At 36.4% G+C, this 16250-nt stretch overlaps 1 protein-coding gene across 2 annotated transcripts in view; it reads left to right on the top strand.

The window, feature by feature from the left end:
* Nucleotides 1-16250, top strand: part of HGF (hepatocyte growth factor) — a 57414-nt gene that overhangs the window by 24361 nt on the left and 16803 nt on the right. For both annotated transcript variants that reach the window (XM_014255233.2, XM_014255232.2), the window contains exons 7-10: nucleotides 4296-4414; nucleotides 12982-13156; nucleotides 14589-14716; nucleotides 16118-16220. In XM_014255233.2, the coding sequence (XP_014110708.2) occupies nucleotides 4296-4414; nucleotides 12982-13156; nucleotides 14589-14716; nucleotides 16118-16220 (525 nt within the window). The remainder of the gene's footprint in view (nucleotides 1-4295; nucleotides 4415-12981; nucleotides 13157-14588; nucleotides 14717-16117; nucleotides 16221-16250) is intronic.

Raw genomic sequence — 16250 nt, 5'->3', positions numbered from 1 at the left:
TAGTGAATATAAACTTCCAATATTGTCAAATAACAATATCTTCCTACTGCAATATTGAACAGCTTGAAAGCTGTTGGTGACCTTCCATTATAATCACATTTAAGTATCCAATTTGTTTGACCAAATTGTTTGCCCACTACATTTGTTTTTTCACCCTGGGAGAGGATTTAATCATTCTGTTCAGCATTATATGAACATTGATTTCCTTATTAGACTTTTTTATTATTATTATTATTATTTTTTTTTTATTTAGGCAAGGATTTACAGTGCCAAAAGCTGAGTCAGAAATAGTAAGACAAATTTTATCCCTGTTAGGGTTTGTCCTATAGGGCCAAATTCACCCAACTACAAAGGGTCATCCATAATACACACTTCTGAAAGTATTGAGGGAGGGAGAGGGTGTGCAGGGGTTAGGCCACACAGGATGGGGTCTCTATTCATCTCAAACTGGACTACAGTTTCATTTAGTTTTATTCTGGATTTTGGATTAACTCCATTTATATATTGTTTTGAATAAATTTAAACTGCCAGACAATGCATACAAGAATCAACAGAACCAGAATGATGAAGACATTCCACTGAAAGTATCTTTTTACATTGTAAAGTGTTTCACCAAATAAAGCATTATTTTTATTCTAAGAAATATGGGTACTGATAGGTTTTAGAAAGCCTGATTATTCAGCAAAATATTCAGGATCTGCAGTTTTGGAGCTTATGAGGTATAATCTGTTTTTTCCCTTGGCTTGGATGATCTGCTTTATGAATAATAGCAGGCTATCCCATTGTTCTGCCACAATAAATATTTTGTATTAGTAGAGTGGGACTGAAGATAATCTGTTTCTGTGTTTTGCCATGCACTTACTGTGCATTCTACAATAAGTCACAGAAATAATTTTGTTCCTTGGGAGTGAAACATTTATAGAACTCCTGGGTACAAACAATAATAATTCTACTGTCAGGAAGAAATTTCTTTTTTTCCATTAATTTCTGATTGTTTGCAAAATGACTTTTCAGACTAACCACAGTCTTACGAACAATCGTGTTCCTCTTTGAAATAATTCCTTCTGAGAACATCTTCTTGAGAATTTTCAGACAATAATAAAGGGTTTTTTTGTTTGTTTTTTTTTAATCAAAAAGCAATCCATCCAGATTGAGCTGTCCTCTGTGGGCCTTCAGAAGCATAATGTAGTCCAGCATATTTCTGATATGCTGATGTTAATTAGCTCTTTGAACGGTCAATAAAAGTAGCAACAATTATACTTTGATTATACCACATTTTTAAAATGTTGAAGGTTTTGATTTGCTGGGGTTTTCTTTCGTAGTCATGTAAGTTGAAAATAAGAGAAAAAGGTCTGGAACAAATGACCCATTAAAGTACAGCAGTCTCTAGAGACAATTATAGTATATCATCCAGGTGCAATGTAAATAACCTGAAAACCAGGAAGTATTATCTGGACAGATTTGAACCTATTTTCACTTATGGTTTTGTCAATTGCAATGATGAAGAAAAGGAATAAAGATAGTAATCTTTCCAAATGCACCAGTCTACCTGTTGTTGGACAGTGCTTTTAGCTCAGGGTAAACACAACTCACTTTTCTGTCACCTCAGTGGAAAAAAAAAAAAAAAAAGCGAGCAGAAGGAATACCCTCAAACAGCTCCTGCAGGGCCTATTTTCAGCTATTAGTGGATGCAGGATTATATTCTGAAATTCCACTTCTCTTGTGTACTGTTCATGGGCACAGCTATGCCTCAGGATCGAAGGAGGACCACTGAGGGTAATGTCTTGGGCATAGAGCAATATAAGGGGGATAAGTTCTTTGTCCTTTTCTGCTCAAACTCAAACATCCTGTGAAAATATTTATTGCATGGAGGAAAGTAGGGTTGAAGTGTATCATAGGAGGTGAATAATTGCTGATATCCTTTTATTAGTACTCTGGTTTATATCTCTTTTATGAAAATTTAATTTATAAAACATCAAGTTTCCAGTCCTACATGTTTTTTTAAAAAAACTAAAACAAAGGGAAAAAGAAATATTGGTGAAGGGCTTTAGATACTAAGTTTATTTTTATTTCCAGGAGAGCTGGAGATCAGCATCTGTCTCTTTAAAAAGAATACATTTATTTATACAATCTCTTTGGCTAATACTCTCATCCCTTTTCTCCAGAAACAGAGATAAAGTCTTGATTTTGACACCAGATACGTATCTTGATGCTTCAATTCAGTTCTGGCAGTGAAGCACAGCTACTGCTGTTTGAAGGGGGAAAAAACAGAAATATGTAGAGTTCTGGAAGATCTCTGACACCTCAGGCTCTTTCTTAGGTCTAAGAAGGAGGTCTATGCCCAAATGTACTGGAGAAGGAGGAGTGTGCACAACTGAGACAGCTCTCAGGGAATCCTGCATAGCCTCACTGTTGAATTGTGTGGAACAGTTTGAAACCCTGTTATATATCTTATTGCTAATATTTGTTTCTTAAAGGTATTAGTTGGCCTTTTTTATATCAACTGTTGCTTGATGGGTATGAAGGAAGGCAGAAGCCTCCCTGAGTACTGGGGGAAGAACCTTTGACTGGGAAGTCTAGTTTTAATTGAGGAAAGGACAAGTAGATCCAGTAGGATCACAGGAAAAGATATGGCTCACAGGCACTACTCCATCCCACGAAGACACTCAGAGCTTGATTCTGAAAGAACATCTCTACCTAAGTTTTAATTAGTAAATAACATTTTTGAAATACTGTGGGAACATGCCATATAACATTAGGCAGGATGGAGCATTCAGTGCAAAGACAGACATTTGTATTATACAACATGGATTCTTTACATGAAGAGATGTTTCAAATGCTTTTTGTGAGACGTGACTACAGATACTTTACCATTCCTAGACTCACCTTTGTTCTTGGGTGGTAACATGCACTTTCCATGCTATTTGACGTGGAACATGCTCCAGCAGCATCCAGGCTCATCACTGCACCTACTGGGAGGCCAAACCCATGTAGTTTTCTGCTGTATTATTAGCCCACTAACTATTTTTTGGGGAAATCCTTGGACACAACTTGCTCTCTACAGTTTGTTTTATACCTAGCAGAAAACAAGTTAGTGCTGCTAGTTCTGAAATTATCACATTCCTCACTACCATTGAATTCTCAGTTTTGTGAGGTTTCTCCTTGGTGGTTTTGTTGTAATTTTGTTTTGTTGTTTGTTTTTGGTTTTTTTAATTCTACTTAAATCTTATCCTTGTCCCTTGTATAGTTGAAGGAATCTGACTTTTCCTAAGAAACAGGAGATCAGGTTACAATAGCATGATCATTTGAAAGAAAAAACATCGTAGCAAAAACATACACTTGTAAATCATATTTTCCTCTGCTTGTGTGAAGCACATCTGCTTGCAGTTGTAAATGGATTCAGGTTCCCAGGTAGTTAACTTTATTGTTCTCTTATATACTTTATATGTTTCCCTCAGAGGCAAACCTACATTTTTGTTTCTTTTGCAAACACATTTCAATAAAACTGGAAGGCCCAGACAATTTGTACTCACTAGAAAAAGGAAAAAAACCTGTTGTATTTATCTCCTTCAAGTTTATAGATGTTAGTATCATGTATTTACACAAAAAATCCCCTGCCTATGTTGGATATCTGTCTCATCATCAGTGATGGCTGTAGGAATGTGGAAACATTTAAATATAACAAAATATCACAATATTATCAATCCTTAATGAGATAAAGTGAGACAGAAGTTATTTCCTTTTTTTATCCTTCTTTTTCCCAGTGCTTGAAATGAGGGCATGACCAAAAATGAGCTCTGTTACAAAAATGGAGCTATCATTATTAGCATAGCCACTCAAAATAACTTCCAGTTTGAACCCAGGGCTGTTGCACTGAACAACCTGTTTTCTTAATGAGTCCAGAATGGCAGGCAGTATTTAGATAATCCACATTTAATTGGTCTGTTTAAAAAATAAAAGAGTGGCTTAAGTGTCTGGTCATCGGTTGACAGACACAAGAGCAAGAGTTTAGCAATTAGCGGAGTTAGTCTATCCGGTACCCTGTGCATTAGCCCAGCAGGGAGTCCCCTCAGTGGAGGTCTGATTCTGCTGCAGATTTGGAAAGTATTTATATGTTATTAACTTCTAACAGCGTTAAAAGTGTATTTGCATCCATCCTACAGGATCAGACCCAAGGTTAATAGGAACCGGTTCTTGTTTTCCTCTGCTGAAATCTGTCCTTTAAGTACCTTGTAGAAGGCAGGGCAGTGTTGCCAGGAAGACTTCCCTGACACGTTTCTCATTGTGGTTTGCAGATATCCTGACAAGGGCTTTGATGATAATTACTGCCGCAATCCTGATGGCAAGCTGAGACCATGGTGCTACACTCTTGACCCTAACACCCCCTGGGAGTTCTGTGCAATTAAAACGTGTGGTGAGTTCAAGCAAAATTTATTACTTCCTTTTCCTTTCCAAAATCTGGACATGGATATTTCAAGCAGTGTAGGACCACCTCTAGTTCATTCATTGCCCTTCATTGGCTTTTAAAACATGGCTTTCAAAGAGGGTCTCCTATAAACACTTTGTATTTAATCTGGAGAGCAAAGAAGAGTTGTGTGTTACAACTGGAATATGTATATGTCTTATGTATTGTAAATTGCATTAAAATGTAGGAAAATCAATGACATGAGGATCTCATGTGCAGCATTAGTTTGGCCATGTTGAATATTTGCATTATCACTTGAGAGTACCAAATATCATTTGTTGCACATACACAATGCCTCTTCAGCGTCCTCTGCTGACAACTCTTCACTGCTTTGCAGTTCTAGACCTTGGGCCCTGCAAATCATTCAATCTTGTGCTGAAGATAAGAGTTATTAATTTCCTCATGGGTGTCTCTGTGTTACTCAGCACTCCAAAGCAGTCCACAGGCAATGAATTTCTTTTCATCCATCAGCTACAAGGGTTTGTTAACCACACTTTAGAGACAGGGAACTGAATCAAAGTGACATTAAGGTGTACACTTATTGGATGCTCACTTTAAGATGCTCTTGTTTAGCATTTTAGAGCTTGCTACAGCATGTTGTGTCTACAAAGCTCAGATCATCTTAACTTTGGTGACAGCTTTGACAGCTCTGTTTCACTGATAATTAGATGTCTTAAATGAGAAGTAAGGGGACAATGAGGAAGGTAAAGCTCTTGGACGTTCCTTGAAAACTTGCACAAAGCGATTTTTCTAGACATTCATTGTAATACTGGGGCTAAGGCAGATGGTAGAATCAGTTTCATTGAGACATGCTCTAAATATTAAGATGAGTAGTGGGAAAGAGGTAATAGCTCTGGCATGAAACTTTATTCTCTCCTAGAGAGAGATTCCCCACCTTCACTTAGAATTCTTATCAAACAAATTATGCCATGCTTTCTTCCTGAATCACCAATAATTCAGAAGTTTCTCTCCTTGGCTGCTCATATCTTAGGACAGTTCTACTTGGAGATTCAGTCTGGTCTAATAAATCTGTCAATTTCTGAAATTCATGGATTGAGTAAGAATATTATGTACGTCCTTATGTAGGGTAATTTAACTTACTCTATTTCATGTAATTGTAATTCCAGTATAAGGTAGTTAAAATATCAAAATTATTCCACTGTAAAAAAGTCAAAATTATTTCAATACTTAGGCCAATATCTAATGAGGCTCTCCAGAGACTGAAGAAATTTGGCAGGATTGCTGCTTGGTTTGGGTCAGGCACCCACCCAGTCACACCCACAGTGGAAGTCTTACCTGTGAACTACAGGACTAATTCCTGTAATTTGTATCTAGGCTTACTGATAATCTTTGATTAAGGGGAAAGCTCAGACTTTCTCCTTTGTGAACACAGATTGCTTAGCTGTGCAACCGAATCATCTCTCAATTGTTTCATTACTCCATTAAGTAAGGAGCTGTTGCTTTGGACTTTTGGCCTGTGTTGGTTTGGGTTTTGTTTTGGTTTGTGGTTTGTTTTTTTAAACTAAACTGTGCTTCCTACACTTCTCCAATTATTAGATAACTTATGAATCATGAGTAACATACTAGAACTGTTCTTTTCCCCTGGTAAATATGTTACTATTATGAAAAAAAGTATTCCTAAGTTACAGCTGACTGTTTCACAAATGCAACTTTTATAAACCTTCATCCTTTGGCATTTCCTGAGCTGATGTGTCAGTGTTCTGAGGATTCACATCTGGCTTTGCTGGTCACGTAAGCTTACGCTCCATGCAGCTTCCAGCATCTACAGTCTGGCCTCAGCCTTATAAAATAGTTAGGTGGGAGATCTCCTGAAAACTACTGAATTGCCAAACTTTGTCTACAAAGTAATAGTAGAGCCCTCAAGAAAAGGTAAAGATCAAAATGAAATTAAAAAACTCCAAAACACAGTGTAATGATTTTCATATTGTGATGAAAGCCTTTTGTCTCATTTCTAGGCAAAAGTTCACTGAAGGAACCAGAAATTCTTTCCTTCAGTTAGAAACTATATTAAAATCAGTGGAAATTTTGCATGTAAAACTTGTAAAACATGAATTTTCCGTGTATCTCTTTTGAAATACCTTTGTATACTGTATCTCTTTTGAAATTAATAAGGCAATCCATATGAGAAAAAAATAGAAAAAGTAGGGGTCTTGAAAGCTTAATCCAGCAGATACTTTCAAAAGGTTTTTCTCACAGTCATATGACATTGCCTTCTATGAAGTGTTCAGTGCTTTCCTTTATAACCTAGTGAGGGAATTTATTGCTGATGCTACTGTTAATTCACTATCGTGATGGCCAGAATACTAACAGAAAATATCAAAACTCTGCTTTCAGTTTTCTATCTTTCTTGAGACTCATAAAAAAAACTGTTTTCCCACCTCCTAGCAGGGAGCCCAAAACACTTGGCTATTCTGGGTTTCGGTGGCTGCTCTGTGTTTCTGAAGCTGGGGCTGTTTGCAATCTCAGAGCACTAAAAAGAGAACATCATGAGTTATAGGTCTTTATAGCTTTGTGGTTTGGATTCCCACACAGGTTTTTAATTCCAATGCTGAGGACTGTTTATTTAATTTACAAGAAATACTAATTAGGAAAAATGCTTGCAAATCCAAGTCCTTGGACCATATACAAAAATGTAGGTGTCCTCTCTTCGGGGAGTGACCACAAGGCAGCATGCTGCTTGTGGCTTTTGCTACATGTCGTGAGTGCTCTATAGCCAAAATGCTGACAACAGCTCATATACAAAATTTTCGGCAAAAAAGTTGGTGGAAGGAAATGTTTAGAAAATAAATATGGTTTTAAGACTGAAGAGAGAGGGCATTGTAATTTTATTTCCAAGCACAGAATGCAGCATAAAACATTGTGGCTTACAGCCAGGGCTGTGAGAAAGAGATGACAGGAGCAATTAGGAATTAGAGATGGCTCAAGCTGCAAAAACTGGATTTGGATTAAGACTTTGGGGACCCCAGGACTGGTTTGAAGTTGCTCACATATGTGTCTGTGGTTTTGGCTTGAGACAATTTTTATTTAGAAGAGAGGATAAAAGGACAACTAACAGCAACGAAGAAGTGTAAGATGAAATGAAGAAATGGAAGCAGTTCCAGAAAACATGAAAAAGGAAAATTACTGTTGTTTTGGCATGAATGAGAGCACTGGCTACAGGGAAGACAGGAGTAGGGGACTTATAATGCTTTAAAAAAAACCCAAAGAGGTAGCAGCTCCTCTATAGAAGAGCTTTAGAGAGGTGCTGAGGCCCATAAAGGAAGTTACATATATCAGTCATTTGAGAACTGCAGAGCTTTTTGGACTTACTGTGTTAAGGACAGTGTTTCATTGATGCCTACCTGATGTCCAGCCAACCTGGGTGCCTTTACTATGGATTTAGCCTTTCCCCCAGTAGTCACTGACAGTAGTCAGGGGTGACCAGCACCTGAAAAGCCTTGAGGAAGTTCAGTAAAGGCCTTGGTTTGTTGGGAAAGAACAAGTAATGAAACACCAAAATTGAGAATCTAGATCTAAAATGAACTGTTGCAGTGTGCTCACAGCCTGTGGGAAGGCAAAACCCCACCAATACTGAATTACCGATTCTTTAGAAATAGATATTTCCCATTTGAATGCACAGTTCTGATTAAAGAGTTATTTGTTGAATCATTGTATGTAAGCAAATAAAAGTAAGACTTGTTTAAGGTTAATGTTTGTGTAAGATAAAGATGTTTATAGAAAGGAGGCAGTGAAAAAAGACTGATAATTAGCAGTTGATAAAGTATTACCTTCCATCTTGCTTTAAAAGGAGACAAAGAATAGGTCCAGTGTTCAGTGTTTATGCAACAGCTTAATCCATATTTCCTCAAAAATGATCCTTCTCAAATAATTTTCATGATTTCTATGATAATTTGAAAGTGAAATTTGAGAACTCTAAATGTGAGGAGATTTTTATTTTTTCTAATAGATTTAAAATAAAAATTGTTTAAATTTAAAGCCTTGTTGTAGATACTGGAACAGCCTGGAAAGATCTCTCTGTGCTCATGGAGAAATGAATTGTATGTGTGAAGGTTGTAGGTGACAATGAGTTCTTCCATACTGTGATTCTTGAGCTTGGCTATAATTGATTTCTTCACTTTCTCATATGTTTTTACTGAAAAAGAAAAGCAAAACACTGAAAATCAGTGGGGTTTTTTTTTCCATTCTTGTACTGTGTCATGGTACATTGAAGAAAATGTGGAAAGGAAGGAGCTGCCACTAAACTAGTGCCAGAACTGTAAATGCCATTGCTAAAGGAAGGGATGCCTGAAAGCAGTGTAACTGAGCATGAGCAGCTTCAAAACATCTCTCAGCTTTCTTACTAACATTTGCAGAATTGCATGGATCACATTTAGAATCAACTTTTAAAATTGTTTTGTTACAAATCAGGGCACATGATTTTCCTTCTGTTGACTGACACTGTAGAAGAGACATTGCATGAATATAAGCAAGAACAGGTATTCTCCTCATGATATAATTTAGGACTTTGCCTCTTTTCCAACTGTGTCTTTTTCCACAAATACAGAGGTTGTGTTGTCATGAAAGAACATGAATTCTCCAGCAAAATCTCTAACTTCTTTTAAGTCAGTGTGATTCTCACCACTGACCTAAAATTTTTGCAGGATTTTCTTCTGGGTCATTGGGATTAAAGTCAGAAATAGTATCTAGCTGCTTACTTCAGCTGTCGAATGACTCAAGGCCCCTGCTGATTCCCTCATGCTGGCGTTACTGTGAGAACCAGAACTGAGAAGACTATCTGTGGCTTTACACATAAGGCTCAGGATAATATTTCATCTTTTTACTTAAGCATTTATGAATGCATGAGCTGGCCCAAATTAATAAAGTTATGTATTTTAAAGTATCAAAAAAAGGGAGGTTTTATGGGAAAAAAAGGGTATCTTTGCATTATTGCCCTTAGATTGAGGACTTTAGAGTGAACATAAGGTAGGAATTCTACTAGTGGGAAATCCCCTCATGTGGTTGTCTGAATTACGTTTAATCTTAGCCATCCAGAATTTTAAAAAAGAACATAAAAACCCACAAAGTTCAAAAGAAGAAAAATGCTGCCAACAATTACCAAATTGTTCTCCTCATAATGAACTTTCCTACAGGACTAACAAGAGATACTTAATCCATAAATTATAAATAGTAGTCTTTTGCAAGGTGGTATTTTGTGTCATCTTTCCTTAAAAGTGCTTGCAATCTCAGTTCAGAACTAAAAAAGCATGAACTGAAGCAAAAAAATCCTGGGAACTTCCATTATGAAATATCAGTAAGTACTGCAAAGTAAGGATTGCTTGTTGATTTTAAATGAATATAACTAAATTAATATTGTTTTTCTCATTGGAACATTCCCTTGGATTTTCAGATCTTAATTTATATTTTAGAGCATTTATTGGGAAAAGGATGGGAATTCAATTTTATAGATTTTGATCTTCATCTTGATTTTGCCTTGTAAGAGAACTTGGTGAGTGTGGTCTTAGGGCTCTTTCACCACTGCTCTGCACATCTGATGTTCATGCTCAGAGTTATTAGATTTAGTTAATTTAGTATGTGGGTGATGAGTAATTAGCCTCAACAACAAGACCAGTACTGAATGGAGATATCTATGTAAGTTGTAGGCATGGACAGCCTGGGCACTTCTTATTTTGGCAAGTGCTGTGTAATCTGCAGTGTCTGGTGAGGCAGGCACTGCTCCTCAAGCTCTTGCCTGTTCCTGTGCACATCCAGCCCAACTTTCATTAACAGGAATAGGGAGACTGTTCCCATCATGCCTGTTTGTGGAATCGACAGATGAATGAAGGATTTCTCAAGCCTTTATTGGTAAGTTTTGAGTTTTCTGTGAGACTCAATAGCCAGAATGGGAATGGGTTCTGAGGCTACGAGCCCTCATAATTTCAGAATTAAATTTCAGAAATATTTTGGCATCTTATTTTTCATGTTTCAAAATGAGATATTTGTAGTAGATGCAGGCGATAGAGCAAGAAGAATTTGGGGAGGGTTCTGTGGATCTTTTGAAACAATGGAACTGTTTTATTAGTTAAAATAAGAATATTTTAGTGATCCCTCTCATTACTAGAATTCTTAATGAAACCTGCTGCAAAGTAGTAGCAGATAAACATGTTGCATATTTGAAATAATTTCTCTCTCAGTCATTATAGTGCAAGTCTTTCCAGAAAGGGGCTTGCTTGGCTGTGCAGGTGTTCATGACAATGTCAAAGTTAAATTCTTCTGTTGCCGTTACGTTGTGTATTTTGACATGGCCAAGTTGTAAAATCTGATCTACAGGTAGAGGTCACTGTCCAGACTCATACATCTGCAGATGTACAAGAAGGAATGCTCTACAAATTTACTGTGACCTTGCTTAAATCAACTGAGACATTACTGATTTCATTTCAGGCATGTGATTGAAAAAAACCCAATCCCACATAATGATATATAAACACTAACCTAATTATTTTTTCTTTAGCATGGCTGAGTATACAGTAGGTGCCAATACAAGTCATTACAGTTGAAATAGTAACTTTTTTGTGCATAAATAAGGTCTTTGCAACAGCTTATAATGGATTGATTTTTTTGTACATTATTAGTATTGATTAAGACTTTTTGCAAGAGTTACATACTTTTAATTTATTCATTTACTTAGGAAATATTATGAAGGCAGGGTGTATGCTCAAATTTATCTTAGGGAACTCTTCTCCCCTGCCCTTCCAGGATTTTCCCCAAATCTCTTTCATTTGTATAAAAGAAACGCATGTATTTTTGAAAAAGACTAATATGTATTTGAATCTGGCATAGCTATGTTCACTCTAATCAGCTTAGATGCTGTATTAGAATATAACAACATTTGTTTTCATATATTATTTATGATGGAAAACATAAATATTGCAACTATTTATTACTTTAAGTTGTATGAATTCATCTTTTAGTAGTTTAATTATTTAAAAAGTGATATATAGACAAAAGTCTATATATTTTTGTAGCTGCAGGACTGTTTGATGAGTCCCCTAGAAAGAGTGCATTTGTCAGCCTGCAAAAACCTCCTTGTGATACTTGCAGTGCCATATCCTTTTGACTTGGGAGTGACCTTGGAACTCAAAATCCCATTGAAATAGGACAACATTTGCCTAGGGAAGGAGGGACAGGAAATTAATTTGACCATGAGACACTGATTTAAAAACATCAACCAGATGAAGAGCAAAAGGGATGCATGGATAAATGTAAAATTCAACTGCATAACTTGATGTTATCATCTGACAGGGAAATGATCTTTAACGTCAAAGATCAGTCAGCAAATCAGCCAAAACCATCTGTTATGACATTTGGTTTCCTTAAGATCCATATTTTCTCTGAGTTCAAGGAACTGGCTCAAGTTACCAGGAGTGAAATACATTATGGGTAACACAAAAATACTGTTCTATTCACTGGACCATTTGAAGAAAACTAATTAAAGAACCTTATTAACATACTTTTTTGCTGGCAACTAATACTTTTAAGAGAATTAATAAAATTAGTCTTGTGAACAATAGCAATTACCAACAGATATGCAGTTGCTTTTAAAATATTGTATTGGGAACTTTTGAGGATATTGCAGAAGAATTGCTTTTACTGCAGTGTATTTAGTTTTGTACTACTTTGTATATATCTGATGCAATATCTGTGCCATTAATTTGCAATTATGAAAATTGCATAAGAAATAAAAAGAGACTTTAAAGTTATGTGGATGAGTCATTTAAAAACCACTGTTTTTCTGACTTTAGTTCAAGACAGCCCACACCAGGGTGAGTGCAGAGTATATCAACATCTGTAAGAGATCTTGAGTCGGATGAATTTGTTAGTCGTTAAAACATTTTTCTCTCTGTAGAGAATACTGATCTTTGATTTCAAAAGCAGGGCCTTTTTCCCCCTCTTTTAACCATAAAAAAACCACCCAAACTTTCTAGGAGAAATTAGCAAAATAATTTATATGATCTATTTTTTTTTATCTGCATCTTTTTTTTTTTTCCAGTGACTCGATATTCTGGGAATTCTTTAGAGAAACCCAATTGTATTTTAATCCTATATAAATATGCGTTACCATGTTTAACAGTGCGCATGTGGGTGATCACTCAGTTTATTAAAGCTGAGGGAATGATATTTGCTGAACTTGAAAAAGTAACTGGGAATATCTTCTAACCTCCAATGGTACAGCATAGGCCTGGTGTCTCATGCAAGAAAGTATTGCAGACTCTGCATACAAGTGGATAAACTAGCATAAAGTCTAGCATTTATTTTGATTTTGGATTTTTGGTGGATGTTGTAAATGTGAAAAGGAGAAAATTATTCTACAACCACATTGGCAATTTCACCAAAGAACTGCAATTGCCATGATTTCAACGTCACGTAATCCATGACTCCATCAGTAATGTGGAGTTCAAACCTGACATCCTGAGCCCTACTTGGGAGAATGAACCAGCACTTCTTGTCTGGGTCTGCAGAGGAAAGCTTCGTGAACAGCACAGAGGCAGCAGCTGAGACCACAACGTGTGTTCGGGGACAGGGCGAGGGCTACCGTGGCACCGTCAGCACCATATGGAGTGGAGTCCAGTGCCAGAGGTGGGACTCCCAGCATCCTCACCAGCACAACATCACTCCTGAGAACTTCAAATGCAAGTGAGTAGAGACATGTGGGTATTTTTACTGCAGTGGGAAAAGAGCTGAGTTTTAAAACATTTAAAATGTTTAACAATTCACGCTTCTGGAGCAGACCACAGGGCCCTTGTCCCTGCCCCGTGTTCCGATCCATCCACTCTACCTGCTGAGGCTCAAAATCATTTGAGCCTGGGAAAATCAATCCTTCAGATCTCAAAGCAGTAGTTCTAGATGAACTTGGGTGAAATCCTAGGGATTTTTATGTACTTTTCCTTCAAGCATGTATTCACCAATTTGATTGTGAAGTGTCTGGATGTGTTCCAGGCAGGGACCTGAATCCTGGCAGTGCTGATACATTGGCGCTGGCTTTTTTAATGGAACTGAAAACTTCTTCGCAGCTTGATTGCTGACTTTAATTTAATAAGCAGTAAATATTATCTGAATGTAATCTTCTTTGTTATAATTAACATTTATAATACTTGAAAGCACTTTAATTTTTCATATTTTAAATCCTTTTTCTGTCTAATTACTAAATATAGATGCATCAATAGGACTGCTTTTACTTGACTGACCACTGGTCATCAAACTTTTCTGTATGGTTCATAAACTTCCAAGGTGTGAATAATCTACTAATTTTAGGCAGTCCTTTTTTAACTAAGCATAGGGGAAGCCTTGTTGATCAGATTGGAGCCACAGCCCAGTTTGTACTAAATATCTTTATTGATGGGTAAATATCAGTAAGAATTACAGTATTAGGCCCATTCTTTCCATAGTCTGTTATCAGTAAGTGCTGCAGATGTAAGAAATACAGTGAAATACAGAGGTGCACAGAACATGGCAACAACTGTCAGGAGACGGGGAAATAAAACTTACATTTAAGAGCTTTGAATATTTCATGAAAGCTGAAAAAGACATTTAAAGATGCTCCCTTGTGACTAACTTTTACTTTAAAGGTAACAGCTGTGTAGAATTTCAACATACACTTTTTTTATTTTCCATGATTCAGTTTCTTAAATGAGTTACTGATAGTCCAGTTCTGTTTCTCCAAAGTCAGTAGAACCATTCAAAGTACAGGGAGTTTTAAGCACTCTGGCAAATGTCTGTATTTAAAAGCACTTGTAATGTATTGCAGGTGTATTCAATGTCAGCTGAATGCAAATTTTGATGGAGGATCCTGAATGAAAATATTGTTAATCTTCAAATGAAATCTTATATCCCATCAAAACATGTGTCTGCTGGAAATAAATTTCCACAAACATATTCTTATTACAATTAATATTTTTTTTCTGGACACTGAGCTCTTACTGCCTCCTCATCTCCTTGCACTTGACACTGATCAGTAACACAGGACCTGAATGAGCCTGTATTTTTATTAATTCATAACAAAAAACAGTCAACCACATTGGTGAGCTTAGGTTATCCCTGCTGCGAGCTAACATATTTATTTTTATAGGGATTTGAGGGAGAACTACTGCCGAAATCCAGACGGATCTGAATCACCCTGGTGCTTTACCACTGACCCAAACATCCGTGTTGGTTATTGCTCCCAGATTCCTAAGTGCGATGTATCGAATGAACAAGGTAACAGAGGAAAGGGTGATAGTGTGATTTTAAGTGAATGCTGTACTTTCCCAAACATCAAATAGACAGCCTTGAAAACTGGAGAAGTTGTGTCTGTGTTGCACCTATGTAGTTCCACTTTGGCTTTATTGGCATGCTTGGGATTAATTGTGGTGTAAATGAGATTCCTTTCTCAGGTTAATTTGTGAGTCCAGCAGGGAAAGCTGCAGCAAAGATTTGATTGGATCTGATTTTTAGACAAGGCCAATCTGTGCATCAGCTCTACTGTCTTTACTTTTCTTAGTTTGAAAGACCTTTTTCCACAGCTGAGATGACTGCCTTGGTTCATAGTCTTTTCATAAATGCATTTCAGACTGCCAAAAGTGATTTTTTTCCCTGTTTTATTTTCTTGCACATGCCTCCTTGTCTAGAAGGGATTGATCCTCTGAGCTCTTACCTACCTCTGCCTGTGAGGTTCATTCTGAGTCTTCACGCAAATGTTTTTCCCATGAGATTTTGATATTACTGTAAGGAGTAATGTTGCATCCTAAATGGATGTCAATCACAGTATCAACTGAGGCTAACACCTCAGACCTATAACCCTACATCAGGCTACATTAACGCCTCCATCTTTAAATTTTAGATGATTTTTCTGTAAATTTGGAAAAGTTTCAGTTCCAAGACTTATGTCAGAGAAAGGATTAAACTTTTATAGTCATTCTGTGTTTCTTGTAAAGTATCAATTATCAAAAAGTAAAAATACTGATGAATATGAAATCAAGTGCTTTATACAAAATGTCTTTATAGTTCTGATCATTTTAAACAATTCTCTTGAAAATTCTCAAAAAGGCTTGTGATAAAAGCTTATGAATTAAACATGACTTCTGATGGAGTGAGCAGGTAAGTTTTGAATTACATTAAAATTGAAGTCATGATGATTTTTTTGATTTTTCTGAAGAATTACTTGACTCTAGAAGTATACACCATTGCTAATATCTGGAAATTAAACAAAACTAAACTGAATGCCTGTTTTTTTGTGGAGGGAGAAATAGAGGACCACTTTTTCTTGGTTTTGTATAAACTAGTTTTGACAGCTTCTAGGATATTCTGTGTGACCCTTCTAAATTAATCATAAACCAACTATTTATGAAATAAATTTTCCAAGTATATGCAAGTAAGACAAAATTTAAAATACTGCTGTGTTGGGAATGAAGGTTTTAAACAGGAGATTATGTATGTAAATTTGAAAATTATTTTCCATTTTTCTCCTGATCTGACTTATACAATTGTCTGATTAATACTGTACAGCATTTGCTAAACAGAACTTGTCTTTAATAATTTGGATTACTGATGGAAAGGAAGAGTTTTCTTCTTAATGTTGCACTATCATTCCACTTTTTTGTCTCAACATTCTTTTTTCAGATTGCTATCGTGGCAATGGCAAGAGTTATATGGGGAATCTGTCCAAGACAAGATTTGGGCTAACTTGCTCCACATGGGACAAAAATATTGAAGACTTGCGTAGGTGTGTACATATTAAACAGAAAGAGATGGT

The sequence above is a fragment of the Pseudopodoces humilis genome, chromosome 5 (assembly GCF_049639895.1).
Source record: "Pseudopodoces humilis isolate 2021_Gansu_Grassland_sample_001 chromosome 5, ASM4963989v1, whole genome shotgun sequence".
Classification (NCBI taxonomy): Eukaryota; Metazoa; Chordata; class Aves; order Passeriformes; family Paridae; genus Pseudopodoces; species Pseudopodoces humilis.
This window is presented reverse-complemented; position numbering and strand designations above follow the sequence as displayed.